Source organism: Quercus lobata, chromosome 11, assembly GCF_001633185.2.
Source record: "Quercus lobata isolate SW786 chromosome 11, ValleyOak3.0 Primary Assembly, whole genome shotgun sequence".
Lineage (NCBI taxonomy): Eukaryota > Viridiplantae > Streptophyta > Magnoliopsida > Fagales > Fagaceae > Quercus > Quercus lobata.
The window spans coordinates 47,516,443-47,541,873 of record NC_044914.1 but is presented as its reverse complement, the minus strand read 5'-3'; the positions used below and the strand labels follow the sequence as shown (position 1 = coordinate 47,541,873).

Here is a 25,431-nt window from a genome sequence, read left to right as displayed (position 1 = left end):
AGGCTAGGGGACTAATGTGGTGCACCGAGTTCAAAATTAATCATGACCCAATCTTATTTATTATATATGCTTAAATATCACAAAATGTTCAGTGCAATTTATTTCTAAATAAAGCCAAAAATAAGTCTTCCACAACAATTTCTAGGGCAGACGCTTCACTTGAACGGTAAAGTGATTGAATCCCTTTTAAGAAAACCGTTTCAAAACCTTCAATTATGAATATTTTGAATAGCTTCCTTCCACAAACAAAATTAGTCTGATCATACCAGTATTGTCTATATGTTTCTCTGACATAAATTCCTTCTTTCCCGTATGGTAAAACTTGCAGAAGGCAGGCAGATTATAAGCACAAAACAGAAGAGTGGGAGAAGATTATAACTAATAACGGTCTCTACAATCTATTTCAAGCATTTTCCATGATTTGTATGCGAATTACTTAAAAGAGTAAAGGAACTAAAACTCCCATTCTTAACTGGTAGGTAAGTCATAACAATTCAAAAATCGAGCCCAAACAACTGATGATAAAATAGGGTTCTACTGCTTTCGAAACATATCTTAAAGTTCTTGATCTGGTAATGTCTTTGACAAATAATCAATCCCCATGGATGGTATAACGCTCCCATTTTCTCGTTGGGTCATATATCTGCCAAAACAAAGATAAAAAAGAAGTGATTAGAAAACATCTAAGGAGCATCATGCTGCTTGTCTATTGCACTCCCAGACGAGTAGCACTCTTCAGATAAGCTATAAGCACTCCAAACAAAAGTAATCACACTAACTATCTAAGCTCCTGAACAGATTGAAGTCAAGTGGATATTTCTGAAACAATTGTTCTAGAATGAGAACTGAGATGCTGGGGTAGTTATAGACAACCTAGATTGACAGCTGAGGGTGCCATACATGCAGTGATAGGTCAAATCTAAAATTTATGACTCAGTGAAAAACACACCTCCCATCTTGAAGCAGGGAAAATATGCTTGTTCTTTTCGTACCAGTGCCTCTCGACAACTTTCCCAGCATGAGACTGTCAGAAGGTTCAAGAATATTAGTGAATTGACACAAAGAGATGCAAGAAATTTTAATTACACATAATAGGGAAGATTCAACACAGATGCTCCAACCTTACATGCCCCCCGCCCCCCCTTCTTTTTTTCCTTATTTTGCTTTATAATTTAACTCACCCCAAGAGATTAGAACCCATGATCTCTCACCCGATACTATACTGTCAGGGCCCACACACAGCATTGGGAATTTCCTAAATGGCCCTAACCACCATGTTTACATCATCGAAGCCATATTTCAGGCTTGGTTGTGCATGTGTTTCAATATTCGATTCTGGAAATGTTAAATTTACAAAAGATAAGAGATAGATAATGATAAGGCAGGAATGAAATGTACCTCATCCTTTTCTATTGTTGCATCAGCAATTGTTCGCACGTCCTCATGCACATCAAAGTGGAAAAGCTGCACAGAACCCCCCCCCCAAAAAATGATAAATAAGTCACCCCAATCAAATACAAACTATAAACCCTGCAACGAGAGAGAGAGAGACAGCTAAAGAATTGTTTTAAAATGCCCACAGCTGCTTGTTTTAATTATAGAGCCCAATTTCTTGGTCATCTGCAAATGAATTAAGTTTTGATGTAACAAAACCTGACTGGCAACTAAAAATCCACCATCTTACAAAATCTTCTCATTTATCAGTCATATACTGCTGCATAAAACTTTATTTTCCTTAAATCTTAGAAAACAAGAATGTAAGACTTCCAAAAGCACACAACACCATTACTTTTCACTTGTTAGGTTGTCATGAAAGTGTGAATCTAACACAAACCAAGTGTTGCAAGCTGAAACCCACTATAAAACCCAAAATAAGGCATAAGCGAGTAAAATTATATTTGCAAGATACTCAAACAGAATACAAAATACTCATCTCTTATTTTTCTCCTCGGTTAATTCAGTTACTAGTTGAAACGTGGGTAAACAACCAGCAAGATAGCATGTGCGAACACAAGGTCCCCCCCAACCCCACTTTTAATTCCAAAAACCAAAAAAGGAAAATAAGAACACACAACAAATTAAAAGAGGAGTAAATTTGAAAAAGTTGATACCGGTCCACTTTTGCCCCTAGCCTTGTTCACGATTAGCTCATAGAAACTATGCTGCTGCAATTACAAAATCATGGAACCAAGAGGAATCGAATTAGTTAGTACATGTTCAGCAGCATAATATCACAACCATAACTAAATTCTTGTTTTCAATAGTATCTTACATGGGGAATGATAAGATCTTCTTTCACATAAAGCAAATTCTCCACTGAGGTTGTCCTAATTTCTCGAAACTCAGGTGCAAGTTGCTGCTGTACAGCCCGAAGGAACTCTCCTATGGTATCCCCCTTCCGTACCTAAATGATTAGAAAACGGGCCAGGAAGAAGAATATTATGATCTCTCTCTCATTTCTTTTTTTCTTTAGGGTACACTAACATCAATCACCTAAAAAATTTGAGAAAGAGAGAACTACAAGCAGTTTTAATAATATGCAGTTCAGGTAACCACTACTCACCTGAAGCACCCGCCTATGCCCAGCTCCATCCCAGTAACTGTAAGTAATTTGAAGAGGCTCATCTGAAATACACAAAAAGCTTGATTCAGTAGGAACTTAGTTTTCATTCATTCACGTTAATTTTATCAGGTATCAGAACACATAATTACTTCGAATCTGCTCCTGCTCAAGAAACCACCGTCTCTGCAGCCTTTCACGTTCAGCTTGCTCCTCTGCCTCCCTCTCACTGAAAGCGTATCCTCATCACCTCTAAGATCACACGTTAGTACCAAAACCACAGAGGGAGAGAGAGAGCCAGGGGGAAGGAGGAGAGAGAGATACCACACCTGTCAGGCAGAAAGCTAGTCTCCACTGTTGGATCTTTACCATATTTGCCATGTCGAAATTTCTTTGATTGTGAAGTTTCTGCAAAAAAAATCAAAGTAAAATTATAGGAAATAAAGAGAACCAGAAATAAAATTCCTAACACTTGGCATCCATCCAAATTCTAATTTTCAGAAGGAAAATACAGTCAAACATCTCTTAGACATAACTTCAATATTGAGGATCTGAATTGAAATTGAAAGTCAATAACGTTTATGACAACAATCAAGAGTTTAAAAATATAAAACTTTTTACATTCTTATTCAGAATTTCTAGATATTTTGTGTTCCCCGGGATATAAACTCCAACAGATTTGATGCATTCGCTTCATCAAGGAACAATTCACTGCTGAGTGATCACATGCAGATTCAGATTTGACTATGCATCAGTGGTTCACTAGATCTCTTCTCAACAAATGAAACAATGTGAATAGGCAACAAGTAAACCATCTGAATAACTAGCAATTTTCATGATTTTTGTAAATAAGGTAGTCCCATCCCCATCAACCTTATTCAACAGGTGAATTCCTCATGAATCCTATGAAATGGAATATAATTCAATGAGAACCTGAACTTGCTGAAGAAAGACTACAGGCACCTAAACTTCAACATGGTCAAATAGAAGAGAAGTACTCTGCTTCAGTAAACTATGCAATTTTTAAAAATATTTAATTAAGAACCAACCCAGGGAATATAATGCAGCACAACTTCACAAGAATGATGATCAAGATTTAAGCATCAGAATCAAAAGGGTTGGGGGGGAAACTATTGGAAGCTAGCTAAATTCTACAAAGCCCTTGATTACCATAATGTATTGGCATAAAGATAATAAGTAAAATTTTATAATTATGGGTAGCAATTTCTCGTATCAAAGAACAATAATACTTCAGTTTTAAAGTCAGCGAATATTACCATTCTCATCCTCCTCCTCTTCACTACCATTCTCAATATCATCAGTAAACGATAACCGAGAATTCCCCTTTATCTTCCTCTGTTTACGCTTTTTTAATTGAAGCTCCTCCTCCCTGTAACAATAAGGAACGCCACCAAAAAACTAAATATCACACAACAGGCAAACACAAAAGGGCCCTAGTAAAATATACACAAACTTTCACAAATTTAACACAAAAGCCATAAAGATTCAAACTCACTCTTGCTGCTGCTTCTGAAGCTTCTCCTTCTCTTCCTCTTCAATTTTGGTCCGAATATTAATTCTCTACAATAAAAGTACACATCTCCTCAATCGCATTCACCAACACAAACAAAAACTACTCGTGTGTGTGTCACAACGATTAGGATCCTATAGAGTTGTTAGAGTAACTCCAATATGATTTTCCTAAAATCCTATCCATCTATTTAGAAATTAGTAGGTTGAATTTTGCCACATCATCAACATTTAAACAAATGTTGGCTATCATCATTTTGGTATCTATTTAGATTATTGATGATGTGGCAAAATTCAATCCACTCATTTCAAAATGGATGGGCAAATTTTAAGAACTACATGGAGGAGTTACCCAAATAACCCTAAAGGATCTTAATTCGCATATCACAATACCGCCAATGAGCTCTAGCACAAATGGCACCTCCTCCACTTGTACAAGCAAGTTGGAGAATGAGGTCGTGGGTTCAAAACCCATCAACTGCATGTGTAATTACCATTTATATATAAATATATATATATATATATCACAATACCTTCTCAACATACTCCTCTCTTGTAACCAAACCCACGGTTTCCTTCTTAAACGCAGTTTCAAGAATCTGATACACCCATTCAGAAGAAAAAAAGACATTAGCTTACAATAACCAAAACAAAAAAATCAAAAGAACAATTTTGTTAGAATAATGATTAAATTATTAAATTCATCATTTTCAAACAACTTCAAGTTTTGGTATAAGTGATAATTTATCATAGTATCAAAACATGTGGTCTAAGTTCAAATGTTGTCTCCACCCTACTTTAAAGGTGGTCTGGTTTCAAACCTTGTCTACAATCGACCTTAAAGACCCCACATGTTGGGTTTTAGGGGAGTGAGTTTGAGAGGAAGTATTAGACCTACAACTTAATTGATAATTTTATCATAGGAAGCACAGACACTTCAAACCCCTGACGGGTCAGACACAACAAGACACATTCTGCAAGCGCATCCTCGTTATGTTGAGGGGCGTGAACGGACTGTTTCACACTTGAAGCTCCAAGTTTTCAGAATGTTGTTCGAGTGGATATTGGCTTCAGGAACATATCATTTCTAGCCATGTTATTCATTGAGTACACTCCCGTGTACTCGATCCTTTCGTTCAACAAAAATTACTACTTAACAAAAAAATAAATTCAAAAACTTGAAATAAATTTAGCCATATTGTTGAATCCCTAGTGTCCTAATTTTTCAACAACTGTGGCTTCACAGTGTCCTGTGTCGTGTCCATGATTATATGAATTTACGATCACGAGGTCCTGAATTCGAACCCTAAATTTACGAGCACAAGCTTCAAATAATCATATAATCATGTCAAAATTTTCAATTTATAATTGCATTTGAAGTAAAAATTGCATATGGTACAGCAAATAGAAACCCTAGAAAAGTGAAAATTGGGGTAACTGAGAAACCCTAAAAGTAAAAAAAGACGGACCTCGGCACGACTTTTGCCGAACTGGAGGAGACCCGGCTGGCCTTTGGAGGAGGCGGACTTGTCTTTGAGCTCTTGGATTTTGCGGCGCTCCGCTTCTCTCTGCTTCTCAAGCTTTCGGATCCTCACGGCGTCTTGGGCCGTGCCCACGTACCCGTCTCCCATACCCGACATTTTTTTCCCCCTCTTTTTGAGCTTTTCGCTTTTCCGACTCTAAAAAAACTCCTGTTCAGCTTTGTGTGTAGAAAATTGAGAGCTAATAAGAACCGCCACGGTGTTTATTATATATATAGGGGATGGTGTGGGCTGATAAAGTACAGCCCGGTGCAGAGATATTATTTTGGATCGTTTTTTTATTTTTCTTTTTTCTTTTCTTTTTTTTCTTTTAGATTTTAGTATTTTTATTTTTTAATTTAATAGTTGGGAAAAAAAAATGATTGAAACATGATTCCATGAATATTATGAATTAAGAATATATTATTTTGCATAATTTTTGTGTACAATATCACTTTACATAAGGTGAGCGTTTGGATTGCAAGGAAAGTTGCGTTTTCTGCGTTTACGTTTTGCCCCTCCTTTTTTTTTTTTTTTTCCCTGCACGTGAATAGTAACATCACATGGGTTCACTGTTCACGTACTGTTTACGTATTAAAAATATTAAAAATGGGTCCCACGATACTATTTACACATTTAAAAATTATTTTGCTACAGTACTTTCAGTTTTCAGTTTCAGCAACAATAAGCTCAATCCAAACGGACCAAAGAAAGCGAAATCCAGTTCATACGAGAGAAATATTACAATTTTTGTTTTTGTTTTTTATTTTTAGAAACTAGAGATATCATAACCAATAATTACGCATAATGCCATATATATATATTAACCTTTTGGTCGATTGATAACATGAGTAATAAAAAAATTATAAAAAATTTATATGGATAATAATTAAACACAAAATTGGGTGCTTTTTACTCAATAATATTGTTTGGGACTTATTTTAAAATGTAGTCTTTTTAAAAACTTGAATCTTCAAGAGTTGATTTTCATGTCACAATAGTTTACATCTAGTTTTTAGCTATGGTTGATTTTTTTTTTGTATTCATATTATTTTTAATTTAAATGTTTAATAGTTGGGAGAATAAGGATTTTTTGAACAGTGAATATTATGAATATATTACTGTGCATGATTTTTTTATGCAACATCCCTTGCATAAGAGAGTGGATACCACAAATACAAAATCCACATTCATATGAGTGGAATATATAATTTTGTTTTTGTTTTTGTTTTTTTTATTTATTTATAGAAATTAGAGAAATGTTATTGTGGGGGTCAAAAGAAGACTAAGACGTCACAAATAATTTGTATAAGATGGGTAACAGATAATCTACAATAGGAGACTTGAACAAGAATGATACGTTGAAAATATAGATCGAATATGCATTAAGAACACAAAGGAAAAGCTTGCTTAGGAAAATAATGCCCTAGAACAAGCATACATTCACTCTCTAGTCCTATTCTCTCTTTTTATCTCTAAAATTCCAGTCCCTTGATAATAAGGCATGTCCAGCTTCTTTTTATACCACCCTCTTGCCCTCTTTCTTAGAACACACTATCATTATACAACTGGTGAAATGCTTGTCCCATTAGACACCTCTTCTCTCTTTTTTATAATAAAAATGGACTTTTAGGGCTTAAAACACTATTCAAACTAGTCATTCAACAGTAAATGTGACTGTGTTAGGCATGTGAGTTTAATTAATCCGAAGGTGACTATTACTTTATGAAGAAACCTTCCTTTGGGTCTTCGACCATTTCCTTGTGACTCCATGCTCTTCGCTGAATGTTTCGAGGGTGTTGAGATCCTCGATAACTTTACCCGTGGAGCACCTCTAACAAACTTTGGCAAATGGGCATAGGACCATCCTCCGAGGTCCAACCTCAACTTATTGGGCTTAGGACCTTATTTTATTAACAGGAACTTGGGCGACCCCCTTGAAAGGCCCAATATCATTTAAGGCTAAAACCATTGCTCCATAGTTATATCTAACAATTACGCATAATACTAAATTGATATCTTAACCTTTTGGTCGATTGGTTGCATGATCCAATAAAATAAATTATAAAAATAGTAGATGGATAATTAAACACAAAATTGGATGTTTTTTGCTCAATAATATTATTTGACAAGCAAATTTTTTTTTTTTTTTTGAAACAATGACAAGCAATTTCAAACTTATATTTAAATAGCGTTTTAAAAAACTCAAATCTTCCTTCATTCCACAATAGTTGATGTGACATTTTTAAAAAACAATTGAATTAACATCTAGTTAAAAACTTATATTTGGTAAAGCAATCTTCCAAGTTGGAACTCTACTCTTGATAAGTTGACTTCCACTTGAAACATTGCTTTACCAAATTTCTCAAATCACTCTCACACTTGTCTTTGTCTCTTTCACTCTTAAATCCCTTTCTCACAGTCTCAATCTATCCCACTCTCGTCTCTCACTCTTCAAGTGACCGGCGACAATGGTCCTGAAATTCAAGTCACGGGAACTCCTCATTCTTTCGATCTTCTAGGTAAAGTTTTAAGAAAGATCATCTAGTGCCTATAAGTACAATGAAAGTGAAAAGCATTTTACCCTTGAAGAAATTAGATATGTAAAATGCTACATCCCATCCATGACAAATACCGATTTTTCTCACATATGTATAGTGTTCAATAGCATATCGTTTTAAGTGCCTTTGAAGAGAAGTAATGCACCCATAATTGTCAATTATTGGTGTTTGCTTGATGCATATGAAGACCCATATAATGAACCCAAAAAAAAAAAAAAACTTGTATAATATGAGAAAGAAGATAAAATAGTGCATTGACAAATTGGTTTGCCTATAGAAAAGGAACTCCTTTTCACCATGTTTTAAATTGTACATCTTATTATGGAAATACATTGACACCTCAAATTTTAGTTGGCCATTACCAAAAATCAAAACCTTGACAAATATGAAAAACATTATAGTGGAAACATTATAGATAGATGAGTTGCAGGGAGCTTTGCAAATATGAAAAACATCTCCTGTATTTACTTGACAAAATGAATAAATCTTCGTTCGCTTAACCAAAACAAATCTACTAAGATCTTGGCCTTTTAAGAGTTGACTTGTGTTTAATACTAGTCTCTTTGAAGAGACGAGATTCAAGTAAATCCAAATTTAAAAATTCTTTTTAATTTCGTTTTTTCAAGAATTGGGTTACGGGCAAAGATCTTGTAGTTGAATTGACATTTTTTCATACATTTAAGTGCTTAGAGATCTAGAGAAAAAAAAAAAAAAGGTACGAATTACAATATTAGCAGCATATTATAATTACATTTCAAAAAAAAGAATTGAGTTATGGTATTTCATAGATGGAAAAATGAGTCCCACACGTATGTGCATCCCGAGATCTGAGAAGGAAAAAATATATAGCCCAAAGATTTTTCTTATTTGACAAGCATATAGGCCATTGAAGAAAATAGTAGTTGTGGGAACTCACATTGATAAAGACGTTTGCCGGGAAAACAGCAGAGTACTACGCGACCAAAGCGTGGGAAGCACATGAAAGCACGCGGCGAAGCAGTATCACACACACTTTGTTTGGACTTTGCTGATAACTAAAGCTGTTCAGTTCGCTCGTGGACTTCTTTAGCCATAACACACGCTCCGACCAAGCCAAGCAAACCAATTCACTGTGATTTCGTTTCACCCCGAAAAATCTGTTACCCAAACAGTTTCGGAAGCCACTGTACAATGGAATTCATTCAAAACAAACAACCCCCAATCTCAACTCCAACAACGAATATTGCCCAAAACCCGCGCGTGCTCTCCACTCGCTCCCAACCCAATTCCAGGTTCTGAATTTATTTAAATTGTTTGAGTCATGTGTTTATCTTTCTTGGATTTAATTCTACAATATCAATTCTGGGTTTCAATAAATTTTTGAGCTTTATTTTTCTGCTCAAAATAAAGTCAAAGTTTCTATTCAATCAAAGTGGCACTGGGTTTCTAAAATAGTGGAACTGTGTTTCTTTTGTTCTTAAACAATGTTCATGTTTGATGTGTTTTCAGTCAAAGGTCTGAACTTGAACTCAATGATTGCTTATCTGCAAGAAAAATTCAGAAGGCTGACCGAGAGAAATTGAGGAGGGATCGACTAAACGAGCATTTTGTCGAATTGGGAAATGTTGTAGGTAATAATGATAATCTTACTACTCCTAATTGTTGTTATATGCTGTTATTGAATTATCATCTAGTTACCAATAATGATATGTGAATAGCAGTTCAATATATATATATATATATATATATTTCTAAAGTCTCATATGAACTTTAGAAGCAAAGATTTTCATTTTAAGCTGTTTTGTATTATAACTTTTGTTTGGGACACTTTGAAAATTATCTGAACTTTAAATTAATGACATAGAGCTTCTCTTTTGCCAAGAGGCCTGTGGCCCAGTGGCACTGTCCTGTTCTTCACATGGGGAGAACTTGGATTTGAATCCCTTCCCCTACTAGTTGTAAGCCAACCATAAAAACATAAGGAAAAATAGAAGACATCCACTGTTGATAAAACAAAAAAAATTACACCATGTAACTTTGACCTATTTTCATTTCAATCTTTTAATTTTATTACGTTTTCAATATAGTTATTTTGTTTAGTTCTGTCCAATCTTGCCATTAGTGTTAGTATTTACACTTTCTAAAACGATGTTTAGGTGGACTTAACAGTGCAAATTGGACGGAAGGAGTACATTGGAAATGATTGGAAGTTAAAAGACTAAAGGACAAAAAAGAAGAAAAAAAAGGAAGAAACTTAAAGTGTATAATTTGTAATTTAAGATTTTTTGTTCTGTTTTATTAGGGTCCACATGTTTTAATTATCTTGTATTAGTTAATAGTGATATTCATTCCACTTGAAAAAAAGATATGAACTTTTTTTTTGTTGCTAAAAAAAATATGAACTTTCAAAATAGTGCATAGCCGCATGTTTTGGGCTTTCAGTTTCCCTTCATGTGTTACTGCTTGCCTCAAATCTCCAAAGTTTGCTGTAATTTTTTATATCCAAGTTTCCACATGTCCTTTTCACTGTGATAAGCTAGATTTGAATAAGTGTATATGAAATGTGAATGAATACTCTTTGGTAGTTTATTGGGGGTTATTTATCATGCTTAAATGATGATAGAGGAATTCACTGTAGTAATCAACTGCTGAAATTGTTTAAATAGGACCTTGTTAATCTACGTGATCAAGTTTGAATCTGAAAATTACACTATAGTATGGTATAATTTTAGCTAAGGGGAGCTTACTTTATGTTACATGAACTTAATACGTGTCAAGTGTGTAATTGATTTTGCTTGTAATTTATTTAGAGTCTATCTATGTGGCAGTCATGTACCTTTGCCTATAAGCATGAAATCAACTTCCATATGGTGACTTTGAAATGCAGATCCTAATAGGCCTAAAAATGATAAAGCAACCATTCTAGCTGATACAATTCAATTGGTAAAAGACCTGACGTCTCAAATCAACAAACTCCAAGCTGAGCATGCTACACTAAGTGAAGAATCTTGTGAGGTAATCTTTTTATATGTTGTGTTGATGATCTGGATGATGATATCTGTGGTGCTTATTTGGTAAGGTACGCAATCACATAATTTGTTGAAATACAGTTGACACAGGAGAAAAACGATCTCAGAGAAGAGAAGGCATCTCTTAAATCTGATATAGACAACCTTAATGTTCAATATCAACAGAGAGTTAGGGCAATGTTCCCATGGGCTGCTATGGATCACTCTGTTGTCATTGCACCACCATCTTATCCGTATCCGATGGCAATGCCAATGCCTCCAGGACCAATTCCAATGCATCCATCTATGCAGCCTTATCCGTTCTATGGAAATCAGAACCCTGGGGTGATTCCTAACCCGTGTTCGACTTTTGTTCCGTATGTGACTGCAAATACGTTGGTTGAACAACAGTCCACCCAAAATGTATCTCAACTTGTGCATCCAGGCAATCCATCCCCCATCTTGGGAAAGCAAGATTCTAGAAACAAGTCATCTGGGGAGAGCAAGATTGAAAAAAAAAAGGATTCCAATGATGTTACAACAGAACTGGAGCTGAAGACTCCTGGATCTACTGAAGATCAGGTTAGTTGTGGCCTTTCAAATTTAATTGTGAGCATTGGAGAAATAATTACTTCCAGAGTAAAAAATATTTCATATAAATGCTACTTTTTAACAGAGTTTGACATCGGGAAAAAGAAAGTCTAAGAAGTCTTGGAGGAAGGAAAACAATGATACTGAAGGGAGTTCTTCAAGTAGGTGTTCTTCATCAAGTAGTGTGAAGGATAGCTCATCTAATAGCATTATTGGTGGTGGAAAGGCTGGTGACTGAGAATTGGAAGAGACTAAGCTAGAACAGTTAAAACTAGGTTTTGACCCATGATAGGGTCAGCTCTGCTGTGAATCAAGCTGCTGCTGTGCACTGTGCTGTGCTGTCAAAGCTTATCTGATTTGGAAGGAAGTTAGGATAATTTCTGATGAGGCAATTAGTAGTTAGTTATAGTTAGTAGGATCCAGCTATTCATAACTGATTGTATAACAGATTTAGGGGGACTAGCTATTGCTATAAGAAGCTGGGAACACTTGTAAAGAATCATCTTGGAAAATACCATGCAAGTACTCTCTTTGATCTTTACTCTCTCAATCTCTCTCTATCTTTGTATCCTGACTCTCTAGGAGGCCTAGTTCCCTTGAAGAGCTACTCAAACTATCTTAATTCCATAAGAACCAGTGGGTTCTTATCATCCCATTTCTTCGTATTCCTTATCAATCTCCTCTAATATATTATATTGTTTAGTCTGTGATCATTTTGTTTGATTCCAAACTCCTAGCCAAAGACCAATCACCTTTACCCTTCCTCACTTCCTTGTCCCTAAAAAAGAAGGAAAAAAAGAAGAGGAGAAAATACTTCTATGTTCTGGAACAGATTTCCAGTCGTTTTGTATCTGATATATTTCTGAGCTGAATTAATTTCAACATGATGCAGTCTGAACACCATTTGCATTATAAAGCAAGTCTGAAGTTGGCTTTTCACCATCCATCCCCTGGCATGAATGCATTATATGTGGTGGGTGTATTCAGTCTCTATTATCCATTTCTTCTGAGCATGAAAAGCACTATAAGTAGTTTTGGAGTTTGGACACTGATTTAAGTTTAAACCTGTTTGTTCGTCTGAAATCATTGGCAGCTTTGCTTGTTTATAATCATTTTGCGTATGGTAGAGACATTTAAATGAGAAAATAAAAGTAGATTGAAGAAATGCTTAGGTGACCATGAAGGTTAGTGTAATTTTCCTGTAGGGTGTCGAAAATATTTCAAGGTGCTAAAATCGGATTTGTGGTTCTTTCTTGTAAATGAAGATCTTGTTGCTTGACAGAGACTATTTGTGCAGCGAATTTCTTAGCAATTTTTGAGCGGAAAGCTAAGCTGAATATGCCAGTCTTAGCATAGACACGATTTTGATGGCTGTTGCCATTAGTTTTTTATATGCATTCAGGCAAATGACTTGAATGCTGTTTTTTTTATTCCTGCTTTTCCTTTCTTGTACTCATTATACTCCAGGACCCCAGGTTACCATCTCGTTTGCATATCGAATTATCACCAGTCACCAAATGAAAAAAAAAAAAAAAAAAAAAGGTTTAAAAAGGCCACTTCTTCCTCATGAGTGTTTTTTTTTTTTTTTTGGTTTGTTTCTTTGACAGTGAGATGCATTTGTATAGGTGTTGTTTACTGTGAGTTTCTTTCTGAGTTGAAATTGTAACTGTACAGTGCTTTACTGTAGTTTAAAAAATCTCTCCCATTCATTTAAAAAGAAAAAAGTCCAATAAAGGCTGGAAGTGTTGGCTACTGCTTATAAGAATATCCAAAAGACTTGAATGCTGAAAGAGACATTGGGGTATTCAGCCAGAGGACTAAATATGTTCATGGGCACAATGAAAAAGACCAGCAGAGTCCACAAGTGGGGATATCAATCAATTAAAAGATGAGCATCTACAAGTTCTGAAGAATGGTAGAAGAGTGGGTGGTCCTCATTCCTCAAATGCTATATAAAGGACTGGAATTTAATAGTTTACAGCAACACCTATCTAGGATTACAGGAGGCAAGTTCAAACAGAAAGTCTAGGGACACATTTATTCACACAAAGTTTCATAACTTCTTTGAGATGATAAGTTGTGATTGGTGAGCAAAAAAATTGTGTCAGTGATGGGTTTGTATGAAAATAATGTAAAGTTAATCTTTACTTATCAGTTACCACCTTAACACGTTGTAAAATAAAAGAAAAAGTGAGAAAAAAAAGTGTTTGTAGCATAGTTGAGGTTCAACTGCGGTATGTGCTGAGGGAAAAGACAAAATAAGACATCAATGTGATCTCAAGGTCTCAACCGTCCTAACTGTTTCTTTGGATTTGTGCTGAAAATTCTAAAAGAATTATGCTGATTTCAGATACTCAACAAAAACTATGATCTACAGCGATCTTTGAAAATCATCCATAAAAATCATTTTCAATCCTATGATAACACCTTCTCCAGTTGACTAACATGGGTGTTGATAACAAAAGCACACATCAAATTATCCTGTTTGTTTACTATTTAGTGCAATAATCATCATCTTCTTCTTCTTTTTATTTATTTTTATTTTTTATGAATGTGCAATAATCATTTTACTCGGGCTAGAAAGCTTTGTCTAATGCATGCATACCATGGGGTTATAATTCACAATTTTTTACAACCCTTGAAGTGGTATATTGTAGTATATAATTAAAATAGTGAGTGACGAATCTATGTGAATTTCATGGTGATATTAGAAGAGTCAATTTGTCACTTCAATAAATTTTGACAAAATGTTATAAAATATAGTTATATGTATCATTTTACAAACATAACATACAGGTCAAAATAAAATATTTTGTAATGGTTTCTTTGTAGTACTTAAGCAAGGGTACTCTAAACTAATACAGATTGTGAGATTGATTAATTGGAGACTAAAAGTTTGGTGGACTACCTACTAATCAACCACCTTCATCCTTTGTTCTTAAGGCTTTCCAATTTAGTTAGGTACATAAATCTATTTTTCTCAAGAAAAAAAAAAGGGTACATAACTCTATTGTCTATACTACGTACTTAACAAAGATTTCAACCTCTTCTATAGCAAAATTATCCTAATAATTTGCTCATTAATCAGTTTCTGACTAAATTTTCTTGAATTTGGTCATGGAGCAACACATATTTGTCACAAACCTAGGATTTTGAAATTGGGTTTTTGTTTTTGGATATATTAGATTAGATATATCTGTACGGTCAGTAACACAAACTAGAGCTTTTCACCACAGATTCCATGTAGATTGCCACCACTACATCGGCATCCATCTTTTCCTCCTTTTTTTTGTGTAAGCCACGTGGCAAAAGGAAGAAAGACCTCAATATTATATTATTATCCTATACAGCAAAGGTTGAAAAGAACATGAACTAGGACGACCTTAAACGATGTCGTACTTTGTGTTTTATGTGTATAAGGTTAGAGATAATGCCTTGCCAACATGTCTTCTCGTTGAACGACAGCGACAACTACAATCGTGTGCGTCTTTGAATATCATCAGCGCCTTTGAAGCGCGTGGAAGGTAGAGCTTTTAATGCTGTGTTTGGTAGAGATTTGAAAATATCCGATTCATATTTCATGCCTTTTTTTTGGCAAAGCCAATCCATTTCATTTCATGTTGCTTAAAACCCAATATGATATAATTGATTTTGACATATCATCTCAATAAAAATTTATTTATTTTTCTAGATAACCTTTCTACCAATACAAAAAATATTGCATTTCTCAACATTTTTATGTTTAAGAACTTATTTGAGATATTATTAATGGATAAATTAAATAATCCAAACACCAATATTTTTTTTTATAAAAAAATTAAACTACTATTTTTGGTCAAAAAAGTACGTGTCAGTAGTTGGAATTCAATTTTATATCTAGTTTAAATAATTATTTGTATCAATTTAATCACTAAAATTTTTATTTAATATTGTGTTGACTTTACTTATCGTCAAAAGTTGAAAGTTAACTTAATGTAAAATATTTTTTTTAAGAAAAAATTTGATGATTAGATTGACATAATTAATAGTTTATAAAAAATAAATTTAAACCCCAAAATTGTAGTAAAAAAAAAAAAGAATGCATGGAAGAAAAATTGAGATATAACTTAGGGTGAATGGTGAGATTAATAAATTTTCTCTCCATTTGCTCAAAATTGAAAGAATTCATCTTATTTTAATTTAGTCCCAAAAATTTAAAGACATTTAAGGTGGCACATAATTGTTTCCTTTTCATAATTTAGTGGTGGTCATTTATTATTAGTGATTTGTAAAATCGTGTGAGATAGTGTGTATACATGTAAAAAAGAAAAAAGAAAAATGCAATTAACACTCTTAATGTTCGGGTTAATGCCAACAAGATTCAAGACTTTTAAAAAATGATCAACTTAGTTCCTAATCATCACGAGAAAAATGAGTAATGATTTAGGGTCCAAATTGGGTTTATGGATTAAGTGGGTCATTTTCGAAAAGTCTCGGTACAATTTCATTTAAAAAATAGAAGCAATTAAGCGCGTGGATTTGACGCCCACGGGAGTAGCGTGAAACACCCAGCCCACTTTACCAGCTAGTTTTTACCGTAAAGCCCAACGTATCACCAACCAGCAACCAACACCACAACTCTCAAAAAGCTCTCTCGGACCATTTTACACACAAAACGCAAAACCCAAAGCCAAATCCAAAGCTACCTGACTCTCTCAAACTCCCCAAGTAGTACTTTCACAGACAGTAGTGATGGCGGTGGCTTCAACATCTCTAGCATCCCAACTCTCCGCCCAGTTCTCCGGTCTCCGCCGCACTTCTCCAAAACTCGACCACTCCCTCTCCAACTCTCAATCCTTATTCCAACATGTTAACTCTCATCTCCGCCTCACTTCCTCTCCTAAACCCCCACGTGGCGTCGTTGCTATGGCTGGCTCCGGCAAGGTACACTGTCTTCCTTAACAATAATAACACCTTCTAGATCTATAAGCTTCAATGTTGTAGTTTCATCAATATGTTTGTTTCAGTGTTCAGATAGCTATTGCTGTTTCATTTCTTAAAAATTTTACCTTCAACAAACGAAACCAACCACTATGAGATATAGACACTTGTTAGTTAATTCCAAGGTTGTAAATTTTTTTTTTTGCATGTTTAATCTTTTAGCTAAATGAGTGACCAGTGGTTCCTTCTTGGAACCAATAATGAAGCATTCAAAGCTTTTGAATTTTTACTTTTTTTTTTTAATAAAAAAAGCTATTAAGTTGTGCATTATTAATTGTTTTTATCTTTATTTTTTATTATAATGATTTGATTATGAATATGTTAAATGGGTTCTCAAGTGTAAATGGTTCTCCAATTTGGACATTTACTAATTGTTCTTATGCTTTCTTGTGCTTGCAGTTCTTTGTTGGTGGAAACTGGAAGTGCGTAAGTATTTTTTGTCACAAATGTTGTGATTTAATTCGTCTGTATCTTAATTATGGTTTTATTTTTTTTACATAGTCCGTATTTCTTGTTTGCATTACTTGTTTGTTTCTTAAGAATTTGAGTGCTTTTTTGATAGAGCTTGAATTTTGAAGAGAATTGTCGTTTTGATTTGATAGGTTGGATTTGTCATGGTATGGGTTCTTGAGTTTGAATCCTGTCTCCATTTTACCTCCTATTTAAAAAGTTAAAAATCTCACGCGTTGGGCCCATTTATTAATGAGTTTGGCCCCACACTTGAGGGGGAGTTTTAGAATTATGATTAAATGATTTAATTCACCATTTAGTTACACCTTAAGCTATTAGCTAGGATGATCAGTAATTTATCAAATATATATGCCACTGATAGTACATGTGTATTGATGGGTGTTTGATGAAGGAAAGGAGGAATTTGTTTCCCTATAAGCTAAAAAAGGGAGGTTGCAGTCTGTTTGGAACCTGTTTTGCTCCGAAGTTGAGTCTATAGAACATAGTTTCTCAATCCCATCTGTCTAACTCTCTCTTGTATGTAACCTAGTTGTACCAGTAGTTAGTCCAAATCTCTTTTGCCATGTAAAGCACTCTATATCTTCTCTCTCTAACAAACAATTGCTGGGAGTTGGGCTTAACCATCAAAACCCGCAAAAGTTTCTCCGCTCTTGATTAGAGGGTTGATTTGACACAGGTAATAAGGATATACTGCATTTGTTCATATATGTAAATTTTCTCTAATTAGGTTTGCAGAGCATAAATCTATCAATTGGCTTTGTATTATGTACTCTTGGAATTGCACTGGATAAAGAAATAGGACAACTAGAATGGATACTCTGTTTACTTACAAGCAAAATTGGAATGGAATAATGAAAAAAGAATACGTGCCTTAGTAAAAAATTGTCTGAGAACTCTTCTGCAGGGTTTCCTTGCCTTGTGTGGGTACCTTGTCTCTGCTTCAGTTTATATAACTATCTTGCAACGTATTCTTGTGGTTCTCAACTCTGCATTGGTTGTTCAGCAACCTGTTTTTTCTCTTTTTTGGCTATGTGTGAGTGCACCTACATGGGCAAGCATGTTCATATATGTAAAAATTGAATGCCAAAGATGGCAAGACTGGTTCCAACTCCACATGATGGTGCTACCATTCATATTTCCAAGTTATGTGCATTTGTATGTAACATTGATAGCGTCAGAACTCAGAAGTGAACTGTGAACCTAAGGCTCCTTTCCACCCAATGCATTTAATGTGGAGCTACTCCACATATCTGTTAGGTTATAATACATTTTTCTTATGCATTTTTTTTGGACTGTACATTGGTACAAACTTCATTCATATGCTTTTCTATCTTGCTATTCTGTTAAATATTGCATATGCAATGTAGATATTTTGCTCTTTCTATTTTTTTTGTTTTTTGATGTTTTAGTTTCTTCATATTGAAAAGCTCATCTTTTTTTCTTTTTTTTTTTTTTTCTTTTTTTTTTTTAGAATGGGACGAAAGACTCAATCACCAAACTCATTTCTGATTTGAACAGTGCGAAACTGGAAACTGATGTTGGTAAGATAATATTCGATCTTTAATGTAGTATATGTTACAATCTGCAGTAGACTGACTTCTGACTTTTTCCATGACTACTTCCCAAAATTAGAAGAAAAGATAATCACGTGTAAACTGATAATTTAGTTTCTGAGTGTGCAAAAGAGCCTCAGACAGTGAGTCAATGATGATTTTGTCACTATCTAATCCTTGAGAAAATGCTGCAATACCCTTGCACTTCTGTATAACTAACAGTGTATCTTTTTTCAGTATTCAAAAAAGTGTTGGAGATGGGTTTTGTGGTGGCAAGTCTAAAGCATTAGTTGTTCAATAGGTTCTTTTGTATGATAAAGGTTTATTTTTATATATATTAATTTATCCAAGTATTTTCTTGTGAGATGTGCAGATGTTGTAGTGGCACCTCCCTTTGTTTACATCGATCAGGTGAAGAACACGCTATCAGATCGGATTGAGATATCTGGTCAGAACTCTTGGGTTGGAAAAGGTGGTGCTTTCACAGGAGAAATCAGGTGATCTTGCTCGTCCATGTTCAGCACAATGTGTCGTTTGTTCATAGTTTCTGGCTCCTTTGCTGTGTATATATACATACATATGTGTGTGTGTGTGTGTGTATTTTGTTTTCTCAAGAATCAATCTTTTTTTCAGATTGAGTGATTCTTTTAGTTATCTTATATTGGCCGCGGAGTTGTTTTACTTAGGCAGTCGGTGTGTAGAATAAACTTTTTTTGAGGAAGTTGTGACTTTGCATGGCTTTCATAAACAATGTGCCTTTTATTTTCTCAGTATCTAATTTTCTCTTTCGGAAGTTCTTCCCTTCTTTGATGAGTAATAATGAAGCTTTTATCAAGAAACAAGAATGCTCAAAAGATTTATTTTCCTAAAGAATTAGAATCGTAAGCCTAACTTAAGAGATCTCTAAACTGAACAAAAGTGTTACAAGAAATCCTCACTAGTACACCATTCAAACAAAATGTGCAAAAAGCTACATTTGATCTCAATAAAAAAAGTTTCTCTACACCCTCAAATGTTTGGCTATTCTTCTCCTTCCAAATCACTTACATAAGACACAGGGGTTGCATTCCACATGATACTATTCCTATGTCTCCCATACAACCCCTTCCATCAACAATCTAGAAAGTTTCTCTCTCTCTCTTTGATGAAACTAAAATAACAAAACTTCTAGTGGTTCCTGTTTAAAATTTGGTATCAGATTAAAAAAAATGTCTTGTTTTCACTTTTCATACTGCACACAAATGGTTCTTTCAAGATTGTTGCTCCAAAAGTTCCAAAAGAGGTTACAAGAGTCCAAATCATTCTGCCGATGAATTTGCAGGACTCAGCCATATATCGACTTTTTGATAACTAGTAAATTAATAATGGTGTCATCATTATTCTTCTTTTGATGTCAGCTTTTAATTGATCCAGTTTCCTACAACATCAGCTATCTAGGAACTAGTAATTAGCAATATAGGTGGTGATATGCACTTGCCTTTCATAGGGTTTAATATTTCAAACATGGCCTGAGTTTCAGGCTCATGGGGCTCCATTCTGTTGAATTTACATGTATTGGAAGTTGAATTGAACATCTTTTTCCTTTATGTAGATCCTGGGGTGTTCATTGACATGAAAAGTTCTGTCTTTGGTTACTTATAAAGATAAAAATAAAATCTGTTTTTGGTTGTAATATCGTACTTGTGCCCATGTTTTTAATTTAAAATTTTCACATAATTACCAGATTTACTGTTTTCATTTTGTAGTGTGGAACAATTGAAAGATATTGGTGCCAAGTGGGTTATTCTTGGTCATTCAGAGCGGAGACATGTTATTGGTGAAGATGATCAGGTGAAAGTTTTAACAATTATTGTTTTGAGAGGTTTCCGAGAGAAGATGATTAATGTTTTTTGCTAATTGATGCTATAAGTTAAGACTTTAACTGATGATTTGTGAACTTCAGTTTATAGGAAAGAAAGCTGCCTATGCCTTGAGTGAGGGTCTTGGAGTAATAGCTTGCATTGGGGAGAAATTAGAAGAAAGAGAATCAGGGAAAACCTTTGATGTATGTTTTCAGCAATTGAAGGCTTTTGCAGGTAACTTTCATGCTGATGTTACTTCTTTTTATGAATTATGATTGGAGTCCTGTTGCAAAAGGAAAATGTGTCCACTATTCCATGATACTATTCGTACCATTATGTGCAGATGCAGTATCTAGTTGGGACAATATAGTTATTGCTTATGAGCCTGTTTGGGCAATTGGGACTGGTAAAGTGGCAACACCATTGCAAGCACAGGAAGTACATGTAGCTGTTCGTGACTGGCTAAAAAAGAACGTCTCAGCAGAAGTTGCATCTAAGACACGAATTATTTATGGAGGTAGTTTCTTTACTGCAACTGCATTTGCATCATGAATACTGTTTTGCCAAATCATATATATCTAATGCTATGGTTACATTTTACTGCATTTGGAAGTTTTAGTTTATAATCATCTGTCCTTAAGAAGGGATAACACTACATCGGCATCTTTTGTTTGTAATAATCTTTTTGTGGGGGAAGAGAGAGAGAGAGAGAGAGGTTTGCTTTCCTGCCGTATTATAGTCTACTGTTATATGATGCTTAGAATTGGTTATAGAATGGTTCATCTCTAGTTGTTATAGTCTTCTATATGACTGCTATTATAGTCTACTGTTATATGATGCTTAGAACTTATTATAGAACAGTTCATCTCTAGTTGTTATAGTTTTCCATATGACTGCTGCTTACTATCTATATAAAACCAAAATGAACAAAAATTCATTTTCAGGGTCTGTAAATGGAGGCAATTGTGCTGAGCTTGCAAAGCAAGAAGATATTGATGGTTTTCTTGTTGGTGGTGCATCCTTAAAGGTATATTCCTGCTGTTAATGATTTCCTTGAAATTTTATGGACAAAAGTTTATTAGAATTTTCTCAATGATGGTGCATTGTGATGATTACAATTTACAACTTGGCATTGTGATGATTACAATTTACAGCTTGATTTTTCTTGATGTAGGGTCCTGAATTTGCTACCATTGTTAATTCGGTGACATCCAAGAAAGTTGCTGCTTGATTTGGTGGTTTTGGCAAAAAGAGCAAATAAATGGTGAAGAAAAGCTGTTTCAGTTTGAAGCATAGTATAATAAAACTAAGTGCCATGTGCCAGTTTTCTTGGATGGGTTTTTGATCATTATCCCGTTTTTCTTCCCTTAAAGCAAGAAGAATCTCTTTTATGTGTTTTCTGTGGGCTACCTCTCTTCTGGGGATAACAAGAGGTATACAAATCATGTTTTAATAGCATAAACAATTTATGAATGAGTGGCATCTTTTTCAAGAATTCGGAGCTTTTATGTTGAAGTCTTGCTTGTGTGATGTGGGCATCATATAGACAATTTAGTGTACAATGCTCTTCTCTGACTTTTTGTTCAAAAATCGCACCCACTAATGACTGCATTAGTAAAAAAAGAAGGGAAAATATGGGAAATAAACCTTCAAAATCTCCAGTTTGCATGAACCTCATCAATCATGCTAGAATTTGGACAATGGTAGTGTGGATATGTTCTCTCCCTGACTTATTTGTACAGGCTAATGGTTTTGTGTGTGTTTGGATCAACATTTTGCTGAAAGTTGACAAAAGCATTGTTGTACTTGTGCCTAGAAAAAGTGAGGTACTGTACACAGACTAATGGCTTTTTGTGTGTTCGGATTAAATATTTGAGGAAACCTTGTTTGTTTACCCTTTAAAAGTTGATAAAATTATAGTTGTACTTAGAATAGTGAAATTAAAAAAAGAAAAAAAAAAGTTAATCCAAACTAGAAACTGAGTTCATGAACTTGGCCTCCAATGCCAAATAACATGTGTTTAAAGCTTTTAGCAAAGGAAAGAGTGTGTTTAAAGTTTTTTTTTTTTTTTACCTAAATTGCATGGACTTTATAGATGGTGATTACATTTCCAAGCACTCCTTCAAAAGCAAGATTATAATTTGGTATCAATCACATGAGTGAGCATTCAGCAGAGAAGAAAAGTTGTGCCTGGGAGAGCCTACACTCAAAGCATATATGCCGAAGCAAACCTAGTAATAAAGACAAGCAAGCCTTATACTTCTTATATAAACCATTCTTGGAGAGAGGTAGAGGTATAGAGCAAGACAATGGAGTGGTTCTACACTAGGAGGAGGGGTCCAGAGTGGAAACAAGGGTGGACAGGCCAGACCTTGGGCTCCATTTCTACACCACCACTTCATTTGCTCACCATTTTTGGCATTGTCTTTGTGTTACTGTGGTTTTCTCACTACACAGGCTATAAGACCCAGTTGAGAACCACAGCAATGAACTTTCAGTTGTTCCTTTTCTTGTTGCCTATCCTTTTGGTACTCCTCATGGCTTCAAATTCTTCTGGTTGGAGGTTCAACTTTCCTCTCTCGCGCTCGGACCATGGGGGCTCACCTTTGGGTATTGCAAGCTTGGTGGTGCTACTTTTGGTGTTGCTTTCTTATCAATCATCTTTTCAATCAAAGTGGTTTGGACCTCTTTGGAGGTCAGGCTAATTATACTATCAAAAGAAGAAAAGAAAAAAATACTGTAATTATCAGCTATATATAATGCCTATGTGTACATGTATGTAAATCTTAATAATGAAATCTTTTTGTTGTTGTTTTTGGAGCAATGCTATCTGGTCCATACAAATAGCACTGGCAATTTGAGGTAATATCTTTTTAAACACATCATGGAATTGTTCTTCTTCTGGAGCAGTGCTATCTTGGTACAACAAAACATTGTTAAACAAAATAATATTAGCATATAATTTTCATTTTTATTTTTTGTAATTAATATCAATTAATATTTTTTAGATTTATATTTTTTTCAATGTAGTTTTTAAATCTTGCCCCTTTAAGTTAAAATCTTGGTTCCGTCACTGGCTTACGATAATAACATACCAATTCTTAGATATTGAATAATTGTTATAAATTAAGTATAGATTGTAATATCAAAGGAGGTGGATTTTTGTCTTTCAATAAGTTTGTCCCATATGGAAAGACTTGCAAAACTTTTGTTGTGAATATAAAGCAACCACAAGCCATGCATTCCCTGCATTATGTTAGGTGGAACAAGAAAGCGCGTGTATGGTATGGATTGCTCATTAAAAATGAAAAAATAATTGATTTGGAACGAGGAGAAATGATTGCTAATTTGAATGAAAAGCTCTTTGAAAATATAAAATATTTTTGTTTTGTTGTTTTGTGTATTGAAACAGCCAACCTATGTGCTTTAGGCTAGCTAGGGGAGAATATTGTGGCTTGGTGAAAGACGTACGAGGATGGTTTTGGTGCAATAAATAGCTTAAGCCATAAGGGGTCCATAAGTCCATTATCTACAAGAGGAATAATCTTTTTTTTTTTTTTTGGTATAAAAATAATATTTAGAGAGAGAAGAAACTAATGTGACTTTCCTATTTGGACGTGATCATAATATCATCCTAATCGCTCTCGAATTAAAACCATACATTATAATCACTAATGAGTTAGGTGAATAGTCTTCAGATAGGGTATAAAGAACCGCAACATACTACTAGTAACTAGTAAGAGAACTCGAACCCATGCTTGAGGCATGTTGACGCAAGCCCTTATCACTTGGCCAACCAAGGTGTTGGTATAAGAGGAATAATCTCATATTAATCAACTGAAGTTACTGAACCATCATGGCCACTTATGCGAGGTTGATCAATAAAGTGGTATATTTCAAGCTCTTCTAACACAAAATTGAGAAGAGAAAGAAGAGTTTTAGGCCAATGCTTGTGAAATTAGCCAATGCTTGCTCATATAATTTCACAAGCATGAAAATGAAAGGGCCAAATCAAATGTTTTTGAGTTATTGACAATGCTGACTAGCACTCCTGATTTAACTAAGCTTGATTGAGTACTGGTCCACGAGGACGGTGGTAGGTTTAGAAAATTATTGTTATTTCGATAGGTATTGATAAACACTTGTGCCGTGACACACTGAGACGAGGAATGGACATCTGAAATTGACATTCCGGAGGACATTGCTTAATTTCAGTTGCTTTTAGGCATCTAGTGCCATCTGTTATTTGTGTTTTATTTTGGGGTATGTCTACCTTTAGATTAATAATAACTTGATGGAAATATATATGTAGAGGTCCCACTGAATTTATAATCTATATCTTATTTTTTTGATAGTTGGTGTAGGTTAATTAATAAGTTGCCTAGAATGATCAACTAGTGCAAAATAATGAAATATTATTATCTAACATTTTTAAATAATTTTTCTTTCATCAAATTGCGGGAAAGTGTGACAGTACTTTTGTGAGTTTTTTTTTTTTTTTTTTCCTTTTTATTAATTATTATTTAAGTTTCATAGCTTATTTACTCATGTAGAATTTCTTAAATTTACTACTTTTCTTAAGTAAATATATATTTTTGTCAATTTTGGGAGAGAATCAATCATATTTTTTTGCTTATTTGTTGAAAATGAAGAAAAAAATAATTTTATTCAGAAAATGTAAAGTTTTAAAAAATTGTATATAAACAAATAAATTATCTAAAATAACTACGAACATGATTGATATATGTTATTTGCTTTTTGAATTTTGAATTTTTATATATTTATATATTTAGAGAAAATATGACAGATTGATTCATGACCAATTAGCTTGAAAATT

The 25,431-nt window shown here is 34.3% G+C and overlaps 3 protein-coding genes across 3 annotated transcripts; 2 read left to right on the top strand and 1 right to left on the bottom strand.

Moving 5' to 3' along the window:
• Positions 1 to 154: 154 nt before the first annotated feature.
• On the bottom strand, positions 155 to 5,824 carry LOC115969328 (protein XAP5 CIRCADIAN TIMEKEEPER). The gene is made up of 12 exons (XM_031088953.1): positions 5,560 to 5,824; positions 4,624 to 4,689; positions 4,077 to 4,141; positions 3,838 to 3,950; positions 2,890 to 2,968; positions 2,713 to 2,789; positions 2,564 to 2,625; positions 2,273 to 2,404; positions 2,112 to 2,165; positions 1,399 to 1,464; positions 950 to 1,024; positions 155 to 643 (listed from the first exon to the last, which is right to left on the bottom strand). Exons 1-12 carry the CDS (start codon positions 5,728 to 5,730, stop codon positions 593 to 595), a joined length of 1,011 nt encoding a protein of 336 aa, XP_030944813.1. The 5' UTR covers positions 5,731 to 5,824; the 3' UTR covers positions 155 to 592.
• A 3,227-nt stretch (positions 5,825 to 9,051) lies between these two features.
• On the top strand, positions 9,052 to 12,399 carry LOC115969325 (transcription factor bHLH121). The gene is made up of 5 exons (XM_031088950.1): positions 9,052 to 9,442; positions 9,660 to 9,781; positions 11,038 to 11,165; positions 11,261 to 11,740; positions 11,835 to 12,399. Exons 1-5 carry the CDS (start codon positions 9,342 to 9,344, stop codon positions 11,985 to 11,987), a joined length of 984 nt encoding a protein of 327 aa, XP_030944810.1. The 5' UTR covers positions 9,052 to 9,341; the 3' UTR covers positions 11,988 to 12,399.
• A 3,963-nt stretch (positions 12,400 to 16,362) lies between these two features.
• LOC115968306 (triosephosphate isomerase, chloroplastic) lies at positions 16,363 to 22,109 on the top strand. The gene is made up of 9 exons (XM_031087661.1): positions 16,363 to 16,672; positions 17,129 to 17,155; positions 18,672 to 18,741; positions 19,127 to 19,250; positions 20,499 to 20,583; positions 20,696 to 20,828; positions 20,938 to 21,111; positions 21,539 to 21,621; positions 21,769 to 22,109. Exons 1-9 carry the CDS (start codon positions 16,481 to 16,483, stop codon positions 21,823 to 21,825), a joined length of 945 nt encoding a protein of 314 aa, XP_030943521.1. The 5' UTR covers positions 16,363 to 16,480; the 3' UTR covers positions 21,826 to 22,109.
• Positions 22,110 to 25,431: the final 3,322 nt, after the last annotated feature.

Coding starts and splice junctions, on each gene's coding strand:
- LOC115969328 (XM_031088953.1), bottom strand. CDS start 5,730: ATGTCGGGTATGGGAGACGGGTACGTGGGCACGGCCCAAGACGCCGTG. Junction 2,969..3,837: donor AGAGGAGGAGGATGAGAATG/GTAATATTCGCT, acceptor TTTTTTTTGCAG/AAACTTCACAATCAAAGAAA. Junction 2,405..2,563: donor GGCATAGGCGGGTGCTTCAG/GTGAGTAGTGGT, acceptor CTAATCATTTAG/GTACGGAAGGGGGATACCAT.
- LOC115969325 (XM_031088950.1), top strand. CDS start 9,342: ATGGAATTCATTCAAAACAAACAACCCCCAATCTCAACTCCAACAACG. Junction 11,166..11,260: donor TAAGTGAAGAATCTTGTGAG/GTAATCTTTTTA, acceptor GTTGAAATACAG/TTGACACAGGAGAAAAACGA. Junction 11,741..11,834: donor CTGGATCTACTGAAGATCAG/GTTAGTTGTGGC, acceptor ACTTTTTAACAG/AGTTTGACATCGGGAAAAAG.
- LOC115968306 (XM_031087661.1), top strand. CDS start 16,481: ATGGCGGTGGCTTCAACATCTCTAGCATCCCAACTCTCCGCCCAGTTC. Junction 16,673..17,128: donor CTATGGCTGGCTCCGGCAAG/GTACACTGTCTT, acceptor TTGTGCTTGCAG/TTCTTTGTTGGTGGAAACTG. Junction 20,829..20,937: donor GCAATTGAAGGCTTTTGCAG/GTAACTTTCATG, acceptor CATTATGTGCAG/ATGCAGTATCTAGTTGGGAC.